Source organism: Haemaphysalis longicornis, unplaced genomic scaffold (assembly GCF_048455015.1).
Source record: "Haemaphysalis longicornis isolate Haplotype H1 unplaced genomic scaffold, Haemaphysalis longicornis Haplotype H1 scaffold_6, whole genome shotgun sequence".
In the NCBI taxonomy this organism is placed as follows: domain Eukaryota; kingdom Metazoa; phylum Arthropoda; class Arachnida; order Ixodida; family Ixodidae; genus Haemaphysalis; species Haemaphysalis longicornis.
In genome coordinates, this window is record NW_027526407.1 from 75103080 (window position 1) to 75125226 (window position 22147).

Here is a 22147-nt window from a genome sequence, read left to right on the forward strand (position 1 = left end):
TTCGGAAGAAGCCAGTAAGGCAAGGAGCCAGTAACACATTAGCGCAATATCACTGCATGCGTTATGTACAAAAAAGAACGCTGTAAGGGACAGCGTCCTTCCTATAGTGTGAAGTGTTCACACAATAACGACAGCTGCTCAAGCCGTCTAGAACCAGTTTTTAAAGCGAAGCTGTTGTGTTTTCACTGATGGCGTCTGTAACGCGAAAATGGGTGAAGTGAAAGAAAAAAAAATGGTTGAGGCTTAGCTCAGCTAATTTTAAATATGCAAAGCAAAAGCTTGGCTTAGTCTGGTTGAGTCTTGGTTTCGCTTGGTTAAACTTTTGATTTAGATGTATTGCCGACCACGGATCAAATCCGTTCGGCCCCGTGCAACGCTCACAGGAGAAGGCCGGAGAACGCAGCGTTCATTCACGGCGAACGCGCCGTTCCTCTTCGCCGGGCGCGAGACTAGTCACGTGGCCCGAGACGACCCAGTGGCACATGCATGGGAGGCTGCAAGGGTGGTCGGCTGCCGATCAGCTGATCGGCAGCGGCCGCTCAGCAGCGGCCGCTCATATGAGCAGAACGACTGAAAACGAGTCCTTGTCCGCAGCGCCGAAAGCGGGCCCAGCGAATCACGCGATGCGCTTCGGGGGGTGTGTCGCCGGGGGTGTGTCCGCGGCCAAAAGGTTAACTCCGCGAAATCGCTGGACGAAAGTAGTAAAGCTTTGCTTTAAAAACGCTGCCCGAAGCCGGAATCGAACATGGGTTCCTCGCATTATGAATCCAGCGTCTCCGATTTCTCCAATTCAACACGGTCGAAGCGGTTTGGATTTGGAGAGAGGTGTATGGACGTGCAAAATTAGACAAAAACCTGCACCCCACCTGCAAAGACGACGATAATCCGTCACGAGAAATCTTCGCGTTCGACTATCGCCGTGATTAGGCGGAGGGGTGCCTGATTTTTTTTCCCGGCGCATGGTGCATTAATCCGAACGCGAGCTCGGGTGAAGCTTTAGCAAAGAGTAGGCACAACTTTAGTGAATTAGCATGCAAGCTGGAACTCGTAAGCCACCTGTTACAGGAGCATCGTCTAAATGGCCATCAGTTTTCCAGAAAAATGCCAAAGCAAACACACGCCGTTCGAAGAATTTAATTATTTGGAGCATCCATTGCCTGTATAAAGTTCTGCAAACTAATAAAGTGCTCTGGCTTCGTACCTATATAAAATTTCTTGCCTTAAAAGAAGACGTCGACGTCGTACAAAACAACACATTGGTTATTTACGTTCGGCAGAAATTCTTTTCCTTGTTCAACGATTGTGCGCAGGGACGGCAAGTCCGTGAACAGTTATGCTGGACGGTTTCCAGCTAGGACAGTCGTGTGGCGTCAAGGCAATGCACTGCTTTGCAGTCGAGCGAACCTTGAACATGCCGCCACTTCGACACAGATCAAAGAGAGCATCTCTTCCAGTAGTGCCTCCTATCTGCTCTTACTCTGGCCAGGTTCGTGTTTCGGGGTGGACCATGGGTGTCGCCATGCACAAGCCAAGGCTCCACAGACATGCACGCCAGCGCAGATATTCTTTCGGCCACCCGAACCAGAAAACACAGGGAGGTATGCGGCCAACCTAGACATTTCCAAGCACCTGGAAAGGTTGAAGACACTCGCGGGTCTCGATGAAGCTGTAGTCGACGCATGGGGAGATCGAGGTCCGCAAGGGCAGCGATGTGTTGACGTCCGCGAGAAAATATACTGCGATTGTAACGTTGATGCCACTTAGAGATGCAAGTTTTCATAAAATTTTGAGAAGCGTGAACAAAACATTTTTTTCGTGTTTCTTTTTTTCAGAAAAATATGAAAAATTGAAAAAGACGATTTCGCGCAAGTCCATAAAAACTTCGAGATACCGTATTTGCCAGATTCTAAGCACCCCCCGATTCTAAGCACCCCCCTCCCCTTTACTTTTAGGAAAAGGGAATTGGAAAAGAAGTTTGCATGCGAATCTAAGAACCCCCTTTTCTGCGAGGAACCGCGCCGTGCCCAGGCTATAAATTTATTCGGCCCAGGCCGCCAACCGCGCTTTCTCGCTCTGTTTTTGAGCCTTTCACTGCAATTGAGTCATTTACAAGAAATGTTAGACGGAACAAAAGACAACATGCTGTGGGATACTGAGAGCAGCGGCTCAAGCGTTGCTACACACTCGAGTGGTATTGAGAGTGACTGTGTATCAGACGTAAACGGTGAGTTCACTGTCTGTGCCTGTTTTTTAATGTTTGCTGTATAAAACATTATTCCTCGCGCCTGTCTCATCAAGCTACTGCCGCGAAAAGTGTGTGTGTGTTGGGGGTGGGGAGGTGTAATTTTAGGTTTTTCGAATCTAAGCGCCGCCCCCCTGACTTTGGGCATCGCGATCTTGGAAAAAATGGGGTGCTTAGAATCGAGCTACTACGGTACTTCTTAAGGCGATAGCCTTAGATGTCTCATAAAACGGAAAAAGTTACCTTAGTTGCTGGCGACTACACGAATGAAACCAAATTACGGCCGCTGTTTAAAAAGGAAATAAGTAAATAATACACAAAAACTTATTCGGGCTCCAACGGGATTTGAAGCGGGGTCGCCAAGAACTGCAATCAAGTGTGGTAACTACAGCCTGTATCACGAGCATAACCTGCACCATGCCAGGATGTAATAAGAATTATCCGGATGCGTGCCGCATGACAGGCGAATGTGACGGCACCGCAAACACGATGCAGCAGTGAAGAAGTCTTCGATAATAGCTGGCTTTCGCCTTCGAATCATTTAAGAGACTGAAGTACCCAAGGTTTTTTTTTTTTTCGTTAACACTCAAAAGAATATAATTGTTGCATGCTGCATCACGAAAGCCCCAGCAGAGCTTCCGCTCTCAAAATCTGCGCACGACTTCACGCCAACGCATTGATTTCAGAAAGCGTTTTCTTCACTGCAGATTGGTCGCATCACAGCAAATTTCCCCTGAGAAGTTCTGTTTCTTTTTTTTTTCAACGTTATTCTGGTTATGAAAAACTGAAAAGAACAGTTTTCTTCCTAACGCTTTTTTGCTTTGTTTTGTTTTTTAACCCCTCACATCTTTAATGCGATTGAGAGGAAGCTGGTAGCAAATGGCGGCCACGTAGGTTTCAAGCGTCGCACTAGCCCCGGGATCGACGAAACGCTGCTCCGGCGTCACGCAGTGAACTGCGATGCCGTATAGTTGGTAAGCAATTATTTGGCCGCGAAAGTTAGTGAGGGATCAGAGTGCAGCATTGGGCGAGTTGGTAATCCATCGTAGGGATCCCTCTGATTCTTAGTTGAAGTTGGTAATACAGCGCAGCAAAAACAAGGACAAGCTAACTAACGCGCACAGGACGAGGACAAGCTAAGGCGGACAGGACGAGCGCTTGTCCTGTGTGCCTTAGCTTTAGTCCTTGTTTTTGTTCCGTTGTATTACCACCAGTGAGGGATCGCCACATAGAGGCGTGGTCGTGGCCCAAGAGAGACAACTCTGGGCTCCCTGCGGCATAGGTCGGCGTACTCACTCGTGAGTACACTCATTTGTACTCATTTGTACTCAAACTCACGAGTGAGTACGATGATGAGTGATCACACACCCAGAAAAAAACAGTGAGTACGATGACGAGTGAGTACAGGGGTAAGTCCACTACTCGTGAGTACAGTACTCATGAGTACACTACTCATGAGTATGAGTACTCATGAGTACAGTATTCATGAGTATGAGTACTCATGAGTTTGAGTATTCATGAGTATGAGTACTCATGAGTACACAACACTCATGAGTACACAGTACTCATGAGTACACAGCACTCATGAGTACAATACTCATGAATACTGTTTCTGCGAGTGCTTGCACTCTTGAGTATATGCACTCCTGAGTACAGTAGTGCAAACAGTAGTGCAAACAAGAAAACGGACGACAAAAGCTGCCACCCGAAGACACGCAGAAAAACGCAGTTTACGGCCACGGCTGCACCGTTAAGCCCCGAGCTCCCCTGAGCCCGACCCGGCCTGAGAACAAGAGGAGACGCCAGACGCAACGCGAGTGCTTACGTTCCGTTTCGCTTTCTCACATGTACTTGCCTTCGCGCAGTAAGTCGCCCAACGACAGTGCACCGCGTCAAACGTTTTCTCCCTCTGTCCTGATTTATATGTAACCTGTGTTTTTCTAATCAATTAAACAATTTATTTCTTCTACTTAGTTTTTCATTCGAGCTACGACCTAGCTAACAGTGCAGATAAGTTGATTATTCGTGAGTAATACAAATTGAGTACTCATGAGTACAGATTGAGTACTCATGAGTGCAGAATGAGTAGTACTCATGAGTGCAGAATGAGTAGTACTCATGAGTACAGATTGAGTACTCATGAGTACAGAGTGACTACTCATGAGTACAGATTCAGTACTCATGAGTACAGATTGAGTACGAATACTCGTGAGGACAAATGAGTTTGAGTACAAGTGAGTACGATTACAAATGAGTATTTGATGAGTGAGTACGAGTGATTTTGTGAACAGACGAACTTTTTGAGTCTGAGTTTAATTGAGTACAGCGTGAATGAAAAAAATAGTGATTGAGTTTGAGTGAGTTCTTTCTGTTTTGCCGACCTATGCCCTGCGGGGTAGCCCACTACGGCTCCCAATATTGGCGCTGGGGTTTCGTGCTAAATTGCGCAACTTCCCGAGGCCTTGCATGCCTTCCGTCTAAGTTAGGCGTCCTAGAGCCCACGGTTCCGCGTAGAACTTTCAACAACCAGTACGACGTGGTGGTGATGGCGTCGAGAGACCTTTCGGACTCAAGGTTGGACTCAAGGTCAGCCTTCTGTCATGATGCTATGGTTCAGCAATGTCGGGCTGCTTCCCGCTTTGACCACCGTAGCGCCCGGCGTAGCGTAATAGGAAAGCAAGAAATGTACAAGTGGAAGAGCGAATGATGCCGCAAAAACGCTGCTCAGGAACCAGAGCATTAAAGGAGCCATTAAGACAAAACACAAGTTTGGTTCATTCAAAAGACTGCCTCGTTAGAATCAAACTGACACCACTTTTAACGTAAACTTCGCTCGAATAAGAGATATGATCAGGAAAAAAGGGAATGGCCATGCGACCCACTAGCTCATTTCCCGCAACAGAACCTATGATATCATGCCAGCCAGCTCTGCGATTGGCGGAGGCCGGCAAACGCAAATTAGGCAGAGCTTATCAGCTTACCGAACGAGCTATCTGCGCCTAAATTTAGCGAACATTCTTTTTATATCAGTAAGAATGGTGGAACAAACAATGGAAGTTACGAAAGCACACGTACACATAGAAGTACTGATGCGCACTGCTGTTGGTACTGCGCGCACTATGCTTGGTTTAGCTGCACAGCACTGCGGGGCTTTGGGGTTGTCTTAGACGACAGTGGCCGACTGACGCAAGCACGGTGTCTTACGTGACCATATTAGACGAGCGAGCACTATGTTTCACGAAGCAATTATTTTCTCCCAGAACAAAAGCAAGCCAGGTGCAAATACGGTCAAAAACAAACCCAAGGCAGAAAACGGCTTGCAACGGTATGGTGGCGCCATGTAGGTTCACTAACGGTAAACAAGGCTTCGGAATCGGCTGCACAGCGGTCGGTTCCTGTGATGTCATTGCGGATCACGAAAACACACGATTTAGCGGGAAAATCAAAATTTTAACCAAAATTTATTAATTTCGCAGTGAATAAGCATCGTTTGTATCCGGACAAGCGCTGGGGCACCATAAAACACGAAATCTCTTGAATAAAACAAACTTGTACTTTGTCTTCACGGCTCCTTTAGGCAGAACCTCCCACTTGACCGCTATCACCGTAAGTGAGATCGGCCGTAGAAATTTTGAGGGAGTACAAGGGTGGGCTGACTTCGGTACTGCGCGGTTTGGTCACCGGTGCGACGGCTTACGCCCCACGGGATGAAGAGGCATGTCCTGTCGATATTGGGGACGGTTTTTCCACTGGCGACCGAGGAACGAAAACACTGAAGGGAACATTCTTGGCCGTATAGTATGCCAGCGGATTCTTTGCTGCGTTGCGTAGATGGTGAAGACGTCTGTTGCTTCGGTGCAACGAGGACGTGGGCGTTGAGTGGTATGTGCCTGTCTCCTTGAGGAGCCTGCTGCGTCGCAGGAGAGGGAAAGGGCCCAAGTGAAGTTCCCATGGCGGCCTTGGCAGCTTGCCACCGAGCTCCCGATATGCGCTGCTGAGGTGACCTGTTGATAGACTAGATTCGCCTGTGGTCGACGATGTGCGCTGAAATCGCCAAGACGAATTTGCTTCTGCGGCCACGGATGATGCGCGGCGCAGACGACCAGATGCCCACGCATTGTGGGTCCCGAGCCGACGATGATCTCCGGTGCCAAGGATCATAAAGGCTCGGTCTGCGGCTCCGCATTTTACTGCTGCACTGGGGAACAACAAATGAGCTCGTTTCACCAGCTATAGGCGATCACCGCCGCCTATGGGATGATACATCAACAGAGGTTCATCCAGAATTTCCATTGTGGGGGCTGTCGAAATTTTCCTGGGGGGGCTGCTGGGGGTGTGTGTACAAATCCCTGGGCGTGGGGCTCGTGGTTGTGGGAGGGGGGGGTGTATCAACTCTCTGTGTCTCAATCCCTGTGTCTCAACTCTCTAACCAACTAGCGAAGAACTCCGCCGATTAAGATGCCTGTTTTGTGATCTCTAGAGACACCGCGCCCTCGACGATCTCCTGGGTTTCGCACTAGACTTGATGTCGGGTCCGACGGGGCACTGGAATGGCCCCGATTCGATTCGGAATGAGCTTTGGACGATCTTTGAAGGTTCTGGTTGTTGTCGGTGGCACGTTTGGCGCGAGCGTCGCTTGTGAGAGAGCTTGACGGCCCTCCGGACTGCCCATGCGATGGTGGTGCGCGGCGGGAAAAGGGATATCGCCTGCTCAAAGGCGCGTTCGGTGGTGCTCTCCATGAGCTGAAACCTCTGACAGCTGCATAAAGGCTGCTCGAATGTCAACGACGCGTGGCTCGTAAATGTTGAGAGAGAGCTAGAAAAAAAGACTTGGCTTGAAGCGCACGAAGAAGAATACTATACTCGGTGACAACTTCAGAACGGCACCATGATGATGATGATGATTTCTATTGGTTTCCCCTTTGTATCGGGGTGATGACATGTCATCTTACCAAAAAAGACTGATATACCTCTGTTTTACACTTTTGGTTCAATACTAGCGCTGCTTAGGGCAGGCACAAAAAGCTTATTAGGCACAAAATACTTTTTTTTTCTGTTACAAGTGGTAACTGTCCTAGGCAATATTCCCCTCTTCACCAGAAGTTGCCGCTGTGCCTTATCACCGTAGCCGGATGTTTCTCCGCGCGGCGCAAGTAGGGCGTTGCTGGGAATATTTTGAACATTGCGTTAGCCGTTCCCGTGATTTTTTGGAATTAATATGCTTATAAACGACTCCAGTGACGACAAACAAACTGCGTGAGACAAGGCAGACGATGTCACGCATTCACTGCAAACCCCTTTCAAAACGCGCGCGCACTGACGTCACGGGTCCGGCGCTTTGGCGGAGTGATACACTACATGAGGTGGTGCCGTTCTTGAGTTGTAACCGAGTATGTGTGCTGGCGACTGCGCTGGCTTTGATGTCAATATAAAAATCGCGGGCCATCTCCGCTAACGTGAAACCTGGGGAGGGGCGGGGCATGCAGTTTATTAGTGTATTCTTGGCGCCTTGGCGTTTTTGCCCACGGAGATGAAATCATGGGGTAGAGGTATACAGCTTTGCTGTAAAAGTCTCGTGTCTTTGAAGCCCGAACCGTTCCAGCGCGAGGCGTAAACGAGTGTCCCGGTGTTTTAGTGCCGTGACTACATGAGACGACGATTATGACGACGACATGAGACGCCGACAGCCCGAGCCCCTAGGGGGCTACGCCCCTAAAATCTTGTGCAACCCTCGGGAATTTGCCAGGGAAGTGTTGGAGAACACAACATCAGAAATACAAATTCAAGGAATTAATGAGTAACAGAAGAAATGTGCGAAAAGTCACAGAATTCCCTACCAATACGTAAGCATTCTTATGCTGCTTGCCTTCATTGTCGGTTATTGTATAGGCAGGTTTGGCTATGAGTTGCCAAATATGTTGCTTTATTACATCTTTATAGTATTTTTTTTTCTTTTCGCGGATAGAAGTCGGTAGCATCCTATCACTCGGATAGAATTCTCCTTCATAACGCCAGAGAACCAGGTTCGACTCCCACCACGCGAAGCTTTTTTTTTTTCTTTTTCCTTCAGCTTCACCCATAATCGGAGCCACCGTCAGCGAAAGTTGGCTTTCCTACAAGAAGTTTTCGACGCGATATACGCCATTATTGAGACAGAGAAAGATTCGCTTTTTTTTTTTTATTCGCCCATGAACTCCGTACATATGTTTAACCTGCGAAGCTGTGACGTGCGTTCAATGTTTGACGCATGACGCCTGACCTACCCATTTTTCAAGTTCAAGTAACCTGACGCTCTCCGCATACATCGTCGGTCGTTATCGCTTGACCTATGATTTAAAGGAGCCATGAAGACAAAATACAAGTTGGGTTTATTAGAAAGACTGCTTAGTCCCGATAACAATGATACCAATATCATCGCAATCTTCGAACAAATAACGGAGATATTAAAGAAAACATGTGAAGCAGTCGCGACCCCCTAGCCAATTTCCCGCAACTTTTCTATGACGTCACGGAACTTTGTTTGCGCGATTGCCGGCCGCCTAACTGACCTGTCGCGACGACACATGACTGGACGTCTGTAATGGGGCCTCTAGTTCCATTTGACCGCATCACTTGAATGCTAACGTGCAGTTAACGCTCTGAAAATTATATTTTATTGTTGGCCCGTATGACGTCATTCTTGCTCATAACACGTCACTGTGTCGCAAAATTTGAAAGTGTTTAAATACTTTTTGCTTTTTTTACGTTAAAAAACATCTTTTGTGGCTCCAATGGAGCTCAGTGAGATACTGAATCCCAGTTCTTTCAAATTAAACGAAGTTGTATTTTCTCTTCATGGCTCCTTTAAGCAGTTGCTCGCTGCGAGCACGCTCCGCTGCTATAATAACCCAGCAATCTCTCTCCCGATCGATACTTGTCTTAAAAATTACAAATGGCGTTCCACAGGGTAGCGGCCGGCGCAACCCCTGTTTAACATATTTGTAAATGATATTTGTAATATTAGCAGAAAGGCAAAATATACAATATATGCTGATTACTACAGCAGTTTATTAACTCTACAACCTGGTTTTTTGCGTGCTTGCGCATGGGGTTTCGCCGAAAGAGTTTTCCGCGTGGACAGTACCGACGAATTTTCCTTTCACCGAGCCATAGAAAGCTAGAAATTCTCATTAAAATTGAGCATACATTGCCATGAATAAATAAAACAAACATGCTGTGAATACAGGAGGCATATTTGACTGGCTGCAGTCCCTCCAGTCATCAAAAAGAGGCTGGGCGTACCAGTGGCTCGTTTAACCAGTTCTTACTGCCAGCATTGCCAAAAATAACTTTTGATCCCTAACGCATGCCGATATATTCACAAGAAGCTCCTTTTCGGCTTATAAACTGCACACATGTAGCGTTCCGCTTTTATACACCAGGGGCGGTATTCCCGAGTTTTGTCGCTTTTGCATCCCTTTCAAAAGTGTCCCTTTTGGCGAGCCCTGATTGGCTAAAAGCCAACAACCGGAAGTGACGTAACGCAAGCGCGGCAAACCTACTGTCAACTTTCCTCCATGCTGCCAACGTCCACCTCTTAACCGGAAGTTACGTCACGATGAAAGGGATGCAAAAGGGACGTTTTCAAAAGGGACAGTTACGAGAATACCGCCCCAGAAGTAGCATACGCTCGTTTCGCGCTAAGTTTACACGTGGTATGCTTTTGTACATAGCTGCGCCGTTGTGCAAACCTAGAGAGGCACGGCATGCGGCGAAGCTTAAACCGGAGTCCCTCTATACTGCTTAAAAGTTTGCACTTTACAGGGCAGACAGAGCAAAGGTTATTATTGCTCTGTTATTCGTAAATTTCCAAAACTTTGAATACCTTGAACGGTAAAGTCGCGCTACGAAGGGAATAAGTAGCAGACACCATTCGCGACGTATTCGAAGATTCAAATATTTGCGCGTCTCTTCACAGAGACTTTACTCACTTCAGCAAATCTACAGTGTAGCCTTGCCAGTCCCATTCTAAGAGCAGAGCAGGAACAGGCAAATAATAAACTTCTGCGTGTGGATTTTCACAAACTTTATTAGGTGCTTTTTATTCAGTAATAACACGAGTAATTATGTCACAGAAAATATGAACAGCTATTGTTGCTCTCAATGTACCAACAGCTCAAGTTAAAAGCAGCTGTTTACAATACCATACACTCAATGCCGCACATGATCACCTTGGGCCCTGCAATACATTGCAAGGTATGTAAACAAAATACCTCGTAACTCTTGCTTTTCATATGATTTAAGCTTCAAACTCTATTTATATCAACACTTGCAATAGGTGGCTGGCTTATGCAAGATAGTCTGTCCATTAGTGGGGGCGTAATTGCACCACAAAAACCTTCCACCTGTCACACATCCAGCTTCTGGTCAAAGGGAGCAGGAGGACAAAATGCAACTTTATTTCGAAATAACTTTGGTGACTCATCCAACTACATTAGCGCTCTAAAAGACATTTATTTAAACAAAAAAGGTAGGAAATAAGGAAAAACTTTAATGCGCTACACGACACCAGCATCGACGCAATAAAGGCAACACTGAAAACAGTTATTAATGTGTTAACTACATACTAGCACTTAAGTGGTATATCAAACCAACAGCACAAACAAGATCTTGTTATGTCATGCCAACCCGACAAGAAAGTGACCGGTGGGTCGCTGCTGCTTTAACTCGATTGATTTTTTGAAGTTTGGGATAAAATTTCTATCGTTTTCTTGACGCGCCCGGAAGGCTTGCAGGTTGGCGCGCCGCAACGCGGGGCGATGACCGGCCGGTTCCCAGTATTCCCCAACGAGCTCGTCCTTGCCCTCCCTGTAGCAACCGAAGGAGGGTATAAAAAGGCGAGCGAACGAGGCACGAGGACTCTCTCCCAACTGGGCACCATCCGGCCAGGCCGAACGAGGAAGCCGCCCGTAGGAGTCATCCGATCGCGCGCTCCCTCCACAACCCGGGCCGAGATTGCGACGAGGGGACCTCGGGCTTCTGAATCTCCCGAACTTCGTTAACCAGCCAGCCAACGGCCTCATCTCGGGACTGCGTCCACGGTCCAGCGGAGTACGGACCACCTGCGCTGCCCGGCACGAAAGTTCCGGTACCCACTAAACGGCCCAGACGAGCACGTGCACACCGCAACGCCGCATGTGAAAGAGTTCCCGGCTCCACGACCCGGCGCCAGCCGCCCACCTGACCCACCTCTACCGAGTCCCAGCCTCTCAACGGGTGAGCGCACCGGCACCAGCACTAATTATTGTTAATTAAATGGTATATTTGAGCCTGCGTTGTCTCATTTCCCCTCAACTCTGCGTGGACCCACCTAGTTGGTAGCGTGACGCCGTCTCCCTTTCGGGGAGCGTCACACTTGCTTCGTGTCTAGCAAACGGCAGTTTTTATGTGACCCCATGGCAACATTCTGTAAAACAAGGTGTTTGCTTGCATTTTTTATATCAAACAGCGGTTTCAGTGCGTGCAAAGCTGAACATTGCTTTTAAATGCAGAGCATTTCAGTAACTCACGATGTCACCCGCGTTGACGTCCGTAGTCCGCACCGCACCCCTCCCTACTATATAAAAAAGAAAATACTATCCGGCGCCAGGTTTCGATCCCTCGACCCTGCGGGCGGAACGCACTGTACATGGTGCTCTACCCACTGCACCACAAAGCCGACACAGAATGGGACTCTACGAACGCGCCTTATATCGTTGACTCATTCAAATTACTGCTGACGAGCGCTCTCTCGTCAGCAGTTGCCACAAGTGCAACAACATTAACGTAACGCAAACTACTTAACGTCGTGCGCCCCCGGAAATGCTCTGCATTTGATCGTGCCCCTCGCGAGGGGGATGTTTCATTGCGTCTTCTCTCGGTCGCGGGACCCGTGGCGCCATCTGGCGGAGGCGCGGCACAACTCGTAGCACTTTCTTTGAAAAAAAAAAGCGCCTCGAAAGCGCGGCAAATATGAAATAGGGATGACGCGCTTTCGAGGCAATCCGCCGACGCGGCTGCTTTGTATACAGACTCGGCGGCGAGTTTTATGGAGGGTCCAGCAGAATGGCAAAGGAGAATGCATTTATTTCTTCACCCGTCACAGGGATGCAAGAGTGTACACGAACGTACACCGCAGACAACGTACCTAACTAGAGCGTGTCAGAAGGCCGTATTAATATTAGACCATCCTCTACTATGCAAAGCTAACCCCAAATTTGAATTGAATTTATTGAAGTTTATTTGTTCTTTTCTGAACACAGAAAAACGGGGGGGGGGGGGGGGGGGAGGCAAAAGGCAACCAGCATCCCTCCGTTTAGCAGGGAGTTCATTTCAAGTTTCAAATTCATTTCCGTTTCAAGTTTACGGGCGAAAATGAGTAGATACCTCAAAGCAAAAGGGCACCGAATTAATAAGCGAGGGCAAAGCGTCCAAGACCCTGTTTGTTCAATACATGCAGCAACGCAAAGTTGCAGGCAGCAAAGCTAGTATCGTCAAAAATGGGCGATAAGTTGATGTTAGCCTCCGATGAACTATAACCTTTCATGCGGATATTATTCTATTTGTGATGAGACACAAAAACATTTTACTTTTGGCAATTGTTCATTGATTGTAACGCAGCAGCCGACACCGGCAAACACAACCATGCAAATGCAACACACAAAATTTCAAACAGATGGCGCGTAGTGCCTGCTGCCTTACCGGCTAAGCCAAAGTCAGGTTCGATAACTGCTCATAGTCTTGATGAAACCGAAAACATTAACGCATTGATGAAACCGAAAACACGATATTTCAGCCAAGTTTTCGGGCGCTGGGCTTCCCCAAAGCCCGGGGGAATAGAAAAGAGTAAGAATTTAAAAGGGTCACCTTTCCTGCGCACGTAATCATTTACACTTTGTTGTATATATACCTCTCCCGATAACAATTTCAGATTGCAGCCGGTATGGAGACCACATGGAATTTCCCTAACTGCACTGGATGTATTGATGGCAAGCACATCAACATTGAATGTCCGCCGAACAGTGGCGCCAAGAACTTAAACTACAAGAAGACGTTCAGTACCGTACTGTTTGGTGTCTGCGATGCGCATTACAGGTATTTCGCATGTGTTTACACTCGTAAGTCCAGGGTGACGCTGTAAGGCGTGTGTTCTCAAACGGAGTCCGTGAGGGTACTTCAGGGGTCCACGAGGCCCCACCGGAAGCTGTCTCGCCACTTCCATTCTACCAAACCTTGCTGACAATGCAAAAAAAATTGGCTTCGCTGAATGACGGGTGCGTCATGCACCGAAGCCACCTTTTTTTTTTTTTTTTTTTCGTAGCGCAAGTTGTAGAGTTGGCTTCCTGCACAGCACTCCAGCAGTGCAATAAAGCTAGGCAGACCAAAAGCAGCATGGAGGCTTTTGTTGACTTTTAGCTGCAAAAGAAAATTATTTGACAATACGACGAGCATCTGCACAAAGATGGATAGCGAAAGTGAATGCTGGCGACTTTAGTTGCATGCGTAAAGCACCGAAGCGGCACCCGACACATGCATGGTTGATAACTGCGTCTGTAAAGCACTTGAACTAATAAAACACCTGATTTTTGTATTCGAAGGAATAAGTAGTGCACGTGAAATTCGTTTTTATTTATTTTGTTATGAACGTCCTCATGGGTGGCTACTACTACATTTCAGCTTCATGTACATTGACATTGGTCATTATGGTTGAGAAAGTGACGGCGGAGTGTTCCAGAAGACCGACCTGAGCAGAATACTGGAGGAACGGCGGCATGGATACCCTCCGCCAGCAAACGTTGGCTCTGCAGGACTCATTCCTTACCTGATGGTTGGGGACGAGGCGTTCTTTTTGAAGCCGTACCTTATGAGGCCCTACCCTGGACGTGGCAAGTTTTTAATAGTGTACCGTGTTCTTTCTAATGATAACGTGACTTATACACTTATCGGTTATGGACATATTTCAGACCTGCAGAAGTACAAAACCCTTGGAGGGGACCGGCAGGAATACTTAAAGAGAGCCACCTTTAATTATAGCCGCAGCCGTGCTCGACGCCTCATTGAGAATTCCTTCGGAATCCTGTCGAGCAGATGGCGAATTCTGCGAAGATCATTCAGAGCTTCGGAAGAAACAACTGAAAACATCGTTAAAGCCTGTGTGACCCTTCACAATTTCCTCATGAATGAAAATGCCCTTTCCAGATCTATTTACAACCCTCCAGATTATGTAGACCATGAAGACTGGCAAGGCAATGTGATAGCTGGGGCGTGGAGGGCAGGGAGCAATGGGCAGCCAGCACTCGAAGGACTGGAAAACCATGGATTTCACTCGTCTAGGTATACACGTTTGTTCTGAAGATTTAAGCCATTGCGTTGCGTAGTATGTTGCATTTTACCGGGCATTGTGTTGTCGATTGCAGGGATGCCTTGGATGTACGAAAGCGGTTGACAGCATATTTCATGACAGACGGAGCGGTCCCTTGGCAAGATAAGATTGTCACCCGTGCTGGCTAAGGCGAGACAGACAAATTCTCACGCTCATTTTGCAGCAGTTTATTTAACGAGTTCAAAAGGCTTATTGCACACTAGCTTCAACTCTTCACTCGTAGAGGCTCATTTCGGCTTTGTGGAGAACATTATGAATTTCATTAATGACTTGACCTTGTATTTTCTTCGGCAGCAACCGAAGCCGGGCAGCGACGTAATTTCCCACGTTCGCCTCAGTGTCCACTTCGGCACTCCTGGCCGCCAGTGCCTTCATGTTCACAGGGCAATCACCCAGTACACCTTGAACGGCCACCTCGAAGTCATCGGTCGGCTTCCGTTTTCTGCAGGGCGGGAAAAGTACATGTATTGGCAAAGATTGCTTTTTTTTCGCAAATTCGCAAATAAATGGGATTGGTGCTACTACCGAGACGATGATGGTGTGGTGGCGGTCCTCGTGGCTGACCGTCTGGTAAAAAAAATGAAGTCTTGGTCTCCCCCGCATATGCTCAATGGCACATTTAGCTTGATAGTTGCAAGAACTACTAGTAGTGCCAATGGGATTCACATAAAGTGAGGAGAACAAGCGAAAAATCATTATCACTGGTAATGTGTAGGTAGTCTTTGCCAAGGTGAATAGAGAAGGACGAGCTCAACAACATTGAAGTCTAGCTTCAAGCTATGGTCTCGCATCATCGGATAATAGCAGGTAGCCACAAGTAGTACACCAGAAAAAATGGAACCGAAAGTGAGCTGTGGCGAAAAAGCTGGAGGAAAAGCATTTACCGAAAAGCCGTTTCGGTAAATACCTGTAAAGGGTTTCACTATTTATGCACGAAGCGGCATTATAGTGCACGCTTGGAATGCTGACAAATTTATGTGCTAGCATTCACTTCGCGTTGTGACCTACACCTTTTCAAAGCCGGGCGAGAAGCACACTTTTATTGTTTTCAAAAACCTTGAATTGCATTTAGAGCAAACGAAACCTACAAGATTTTAAAACCTGTCAGTGAATTTTTCGGCGCGCTTCTGTAAGTCCTGTACAAGCCAGAAATGCACCGTTCGCACAAGTTTTGCACGCATTACAAAGTAATGATACAGTGCAACACAAACGTAAGCCTTCGTTAACAATAACGTACCTCGAAAAAGAAAGAACAGCTCGACTGGGACCAGATAGACAGAGTACGATAGTCAGCTTCAACATACTTACTAACAAAAAATAAAGCAGGAGGAATGAGAAAGACTGGATGACACAAACACTACCATTTTTTTCTGCCTGGTCATAAGAAGCGTCTCGTTTGCTACAGTGTCTACAGTGTCTCGTCATCGCTACAGAGTGGATAGACGCAAACGACTAAAAAACCTTACAGGCTACTAAAAAAACAGGCCACCTAAGTAACCTTTTGCCCTTACTCTGTAGTGGCTAGATCTTCATCAACAAATTCATCACAAACACTGCCTTCACACCAGAAACAATTCGTAAACAGTACACGCCTCAACTTCCTCCCCGATTGATTGATTGATTGATTGTGGGGTTTAACGCGCCGACACAACGTAGGCGATGAGGCGCGCCGTAGTGGAGGGCTCCGGATTAATTTGACCAACTGCGGATCTTTATCGTGCGCCAAAATCTCATACACACGGGCGTTTTTGCTTTTCGCTTCCATCAGAAAAGCGGCCGCCGCGGCCGGGAATCGAACCCGCGACCTCGTGCTCAGCAGCGCAATGCCTTAGCCCATGGTTTCTCAAAGTGGGTTCCGCGGAACCTAGGGGTTCCGCAGGCCCCTCCTCAGGGTTCCGCGAGCCACTGATAAATTTTCCCTGGTTACGCAGTCGCAGTCTTATATGGTGAACTTGAGGTGCGATCGATCTAAGGAACCTCCATTACTCACGCCCGAGTGTCAGTAAGCACATCTCGGCGCATAACAGAAACGCGCGAGCTGCGCTATAAATCTCGCCAGCAGCTTGTAGCCAGCCAGACTCCGAAAACGGGCCACGTGGTTAAACTATTGCACTTGAATCTCGGTCTTATATTACCCCCATGCGCATTTCTCCTGCTTGGAGATAGGTGCCGCTAGCGTACGCATTCGCGTTAAGTTGACGGGAAAAAAACGATACCCTTGCTTGCTTTTGATTTTATTGCACGTTAATGTAGCATGAACAGAATGAAAAATGGCAAGGGGGGGGGGGGGGGTTCCTTGGCACTTAACGGAACTTAGCAGGGTTCCCTGGGACCAATATGCTTGAGAACCCCTGCCTTAGCCACTGAGCCACCGCGGCGGGTTCCTCCCCGATTCCCTCATTGTCACTCAAGCCTCCCAGCCAATCTCCGCCACTTGGTCTGGACTGTCCGACCTTCAATCACCATCGTACTTTCACCGCCCTGCACCCTCAACCCGACCCAACTCTACTAGATACGGCCTTAATCGTGCAAATAGCGACACATTCGCTCAAGAGCGGCCTAGCGCACATCGGTGACCCACGTGCTGTGATTACTTAGTAATGGACACAATTAATACCCGTGCTACACGAGCGTTTCGAAGGCCTTCGAGTCGAGTGTCATTTGACTCAAATGACACCTTTGAGCTGCTACACGACGTTTTTCAAAGGCACTTGGTTAAAATGGCATTTGAGTCAAAGGAGCACGACAACTGACCTTTGAGAGTCTCAAAGGCCTTTGAAACACGAACGGTCGTACCCTCGGGCTCAGTTTCTGCAAGTGTAATAACAAAAACAATTATTTACGAGTAAAACTGTGTGTTTGAAGTGCAAGATCTTCATAATTTTTCACTCGTTCACTTGTTTTCGTTCTCTGTCTACTCCCAACACCGGCGGTGCGAATAAAGACAAAAAGGAACTAGCTGCCTTGTGCATGTTTTGTGCGCGTTTGTAGACAGTTATCAATTTGATCTCTAATAATTGCTTTTTTGCCCATTTTAAATCTAAAATTACATTTTCACCAGGAACGAAACATGGCAGCAGTGGCGACACCAAAACATGGCGGGCGAACGCGGAAACTTTCAACTGCCTTTGAGAACGGTCGTGTAGATCGGCCGAACTCATTCCAGTTCGAATGAAATTTGAAATTTCGAAGGTCATTCGACTGAAATGTCCTTCCACACGCTCGTGTAGCACACGTATAAGACACCGACCTACAACAGACTTTACTAATGAACATCATCGAGACCTCAGTGTGAACACGTGCTGCGGTGATAGGCTTTCATTTCCCTTTTTCCTTTTCCTGCCTTCTTCCCTTACCCTCACTCAGCCCCTTCGGTCTCTCTGCCCTAATAAAAGTTGTTCAATCGATCGATATTGTTTCTCACCCTTTATTTCGCGTTAGTAATTCCGCCGCAGTTTGGTGCACACCAACTAGTATCCCAATTTTCACCTTGAAAACAGCAAGATCCACTAGACAAGCACTGAGTTTGAGTTGCCTCATTTGAAAAAAGGCTTGGGCCATGCAGACGAAGTACGTTGGTTTTATTCGAAAGATTTCGTGTTTTGTAGTGCTCTCAGCGCTTGTCCGGAAGCAAACGATACTTTATTCACTGCCAAATTCATCGATTTAAGTTCAAATTTTGATTTTCCCGCGAAATCATGTTTTTGTGACGTCTGCAATGACGTCTTATGCGCTGGGGAGTCCGGTTTGCCGTTAGTCAACCTAGGCGGCACCACCACACTGCGGTGGGCTGTTTACTGCCTTTGTTTTTGACCGTATTTGTACCTCACTTAGTTTGATAAGGTCGAAAATAATCGTTCCGTGAAACATGGTGTTCGCTCGACAAATATGGTCATGTAAGACACCATCGCTTACGCCAATCGGCAAGTGTCGTCCGAGACAACCCCAAAGCGCCGCAGTGCTGTGCAGCTAAAACAGCATAGTGCGCGCAGTACCAACAGCAGTACGCACAGGTACTTCTATGTTTACGTGTACTTTCGTAACTATCGCTGCTTACCCCACCATCCTTACTTCTATAAAAAGAATGTGCACTACATTTAGGCGAAAATAGTTCGTTCTGCAAGCTTATAAGCCCTGCCTAATTTGCGTTCGCTTTTGCCGGCCTCAGCCAATCGCTCAGCTGGGCATGTGACACCATAGGTTCTGTTGCAGGAAATGAGCTAGTGGGTCGCATGTCCATTCCCTTTTTTCCTAATTATGTAGCTTATTTGAGCAAAGTTTACGTTAAAGGTGGTGTCAGTATGGATCCAACGAGGCAGTCTTTCGAATGAACCAAACTTACATTTTCATGGCCCCTTTAAGCGCCCCATTTGTGTGAAAAACCAGCGGTTTTTTTTGTCCGGTACAGGAAATGGCTGCAGCTCTGAAAAAAAGTGAAAAAACACATTTGAGTCTGTTGATATTGAACCCGGCTGTTCAGATGAGAGGAGACGAGTGCACTAGCACCACACTAGTACATCAGCACCTTGCTAGGGGTGGAACGGTTAGCCTAATGTGTGCAGCACTAGTGTTACACTGCGTGACAGATGAATGTGATGCCGTGCGAGTATAACAGGTGCACGCCAGCCAAGGAGATTTTCCTGATTCTAGGGAAGCTGCAGCTTGAAGTGTCAAAGGCGGATCCAGGTTTTTTCTGAAGGGGGGTCAGCTTCTATCAGCAATTATGATGATGATGATAGTGATGATGATGATGGTGAGGAGGAGTAGGAAGATAGTAGCATCTTTTATTCACCCAAATTTTGGAAGAGCAGAAAGAAATAGAACAAAATCATCAACTAGACCTGAGAGGTCATCTTCTTAGGTGTATAAATTCCAAAATTAAGGGGGTGTGGGTCAGGATATCCGGACCCCCCCCCCCCCCTCTGGACCCATCAATGTGAAGTGTTGCCAGCCTGCCTGTCAAAGTGATTTGCACCAAAAGATAACGCAATGAAAGCGAAGAGATGCAAACATGACGTAGCAGAAGAGAAGTGTTTGATAGTATAGGCCGGGAACGACATAATGCGTTCGCGTTCAAAGCACGCAAGTGCCCTGCTTTTTTCTTTCAAGATGCATATATGCGGTGGTATCAGACAGTTTCAAAACAAAATTTGCGATACACCAACAGAGAGAAACAGGGGCTAGATGTACAGGTGCTGCCTTAAGTAACTGGAACAAGGATTTGTAAATATTGTAACGTGGCGGCAGAAGTGATGAGGCGAGCCATGGCGAAGGGTGATGAACGATCTATTTACACGCCGTCGATGTACAAGCTGGCCATGGGTGAGACCAAGCCAGGCAACATGCCCCACCCAGCTTCGTCGTCGTCGCAGATGCTCGTGCGGGACCCTACACGCCGCTGTCGTCTTCCTCGTCTTTGGTGGCGTAACATCACCCCCTCCTCGAAGACGACCGTCCCGGTCGACGCCATGGTGGCATAATGAGTTCGGTGAAGATGGACAATGTGATGAGAATATACAGGGAAGAAGCTCTTGCCATCACGGATGTAAGTTATGGGTTTGGTGAACTCCGGCCCGCAGCAGCGACGTCCGCAAAGGAATGACGAACCGGTGAGGGCTTGCTACCTCGTCAGACCACAGGGCTGGGGACACGTCATCGTCGTCGTCTGGTCAAACGTCGTCGGGTCTTGGCGCCTCTGGATCGGCTTGTCACGGGCTGGAAACACGGGGCGGGGGGGGACGTCGTCGAGTTCTTGTAGCGGCGGGGCTGGGACTGCCCGACGCGGTTCACGCACCCTCGATGATTACGCTGATGCCGATGAGGTGCGAAGCTGGGGCCAGGACGGGGACGTACCCCGCACCACCACCAAATGTGTCACGGGAAAAATGAAACAGGAGAGTTTAACGGCGTAGACACACCGGGAGAAAACACACTAGGCCGCGATGCAGTAGCACTGGCAAAAACAGGCAGAACGCGTCTCAATCCTCTTCCTCGTCTTCCTTTCAGTCCTTTCTTACAGGCGCTGACGCATACCCAGATGGGGGTATTGTATCGATTGATTTTAGGATTTAACTCGCCGACGCAACGCAGGCGATGAGGCACGCCGTAGTGGAGGGCTCCGGATTAATTTTGACCACCTGGGGATCTTTAACGTGCGCCGAAATCTCGAACAAACGGGTTTTTTTGATTTTCGCCTCCATCAGGAAAGCGGCCGCCGCGGCCGGGAATCGAACCCGCGACCTCGTGCTCAGCAGCACAAGGGGGTATTGTATCAGGGAAGCCGCCGTGAGATGGGCTTGCACGATGAAGCACTGCGGCAATATCATAAAATATTTGTCTTACTGCCTCTATGACAGACATTACCGGTTTACAGGAAGGTTTTTCTATTAGGGAGGACTCCTTTAAATGCACACCAATGCAGCGAGGCAGTTTCTGGGAGAAGAAATTCCTGTAAATTTACTTATAGACCGTGTTCCAATTACTTTTGACGGCAGCTGTACAGTTTGAAACACACTTGTCTATAACAGCGAGTTCAGCTCCTCGACTAGTTACCTCTGAAAACTGCGGACAGAAACTTCATACAAAAAACGTTCAGGACAAAAGTGGTGGATTAGACCTCAAAACACCGCAGTAGTTTTCTTCAAATCACTTTCAAGTGAGGCAAAATAAAGCTAGAAGTATGAAAGCTGTGTTATAGACAAGTGTGTTGCCCTCTGTACAATGACAGTGAACCCCCAACCTAGACACATGTCAACACACCATGTAGAATGCAGCGGAAATGCTGCTATTTGGACTCCATACGTTACCACGGCTTTGACTTCATTGTAAAGAAGAAATTCAAATAAGCAGCGAATGTAAAATTCTGCAAGAAACTCAGTAAATCTGGTGCATCTATGTCTGGAATCATTTGGCAAGCTTATACCGACGTTGAAATGGATTATTTAAGGTGTTTTTGAGTAGCATGCACAGTTCAAGAATGGTAAAACATCACTGGAAGTTCCCGAGAGGTCAAGAGGGCTATCCGCAAGCTCAACACCCAAAAAAGTTAGAAAAAAAAAGAGAAAACTAACATCCATGTCGACATCAGCGGCATTGTGCATCAAGAATTCGCTCCGGTGTCAGACTGTCAACAGCGAGTTCTTCCATCAGGCTTTAAAACGTTTGAGGGAGCACATTTAAAGAATTCAGCGATTGGGTCTGGGGGGGGGGGGGTATGAAAAAAATGCAGGTGCCCTTTGACGACATTGCATCCTGTCCCTGAGCCCTCCTTTACATGGGAGCTAATCGTTTGAAACGTCTCATTTCCGCACCCACCCTAATCACCAGATTGAGCTGCAGCGGAAATCACCGTCATTTCAAGAATGAAGATCCGGATCAAGGGTTGTCATTTCGACATGACCGCGGAGACCCACTGTGATTCACAGGGAGTGCTCGACGCACTTCGAAATGAACGCTTCGAGGACTCGTCCCAGTGTAGGCTAACTTTCTAATAACCCCTTTATACA

At 47.6% G+C, this 22147-nt stretch overlaps 1 protein-coding gene across 1 annotated transcript; it reads left to right on the top strand.

The window, feature by feature from the left end:
- The first annotated feature begins 13664 nt into the window (after positions 1 to 13664).
- On the top strand, positions 13665 to 14855 carry LOC144143509 (uncharacterized). Its single transcript, XM_077675288.1, has 2 exons — positions 13665 to 14593; positions 14677 to 14855. The coding sequence occupies exons 1-2, from the start codon at positions 14085 to 14087 to the stop codon at positions 14768 to 14770; spliced, it is 603 nt and encodes a 200-aa protein (XP_077531414.1). The 5' UTR covers positions 13665 to 14084; the 3' UTR covers positions 14771 to 14855.
- The last annotated feature ends 7292 nt before the right edge of the window (positions 14856 to 22147 follow it).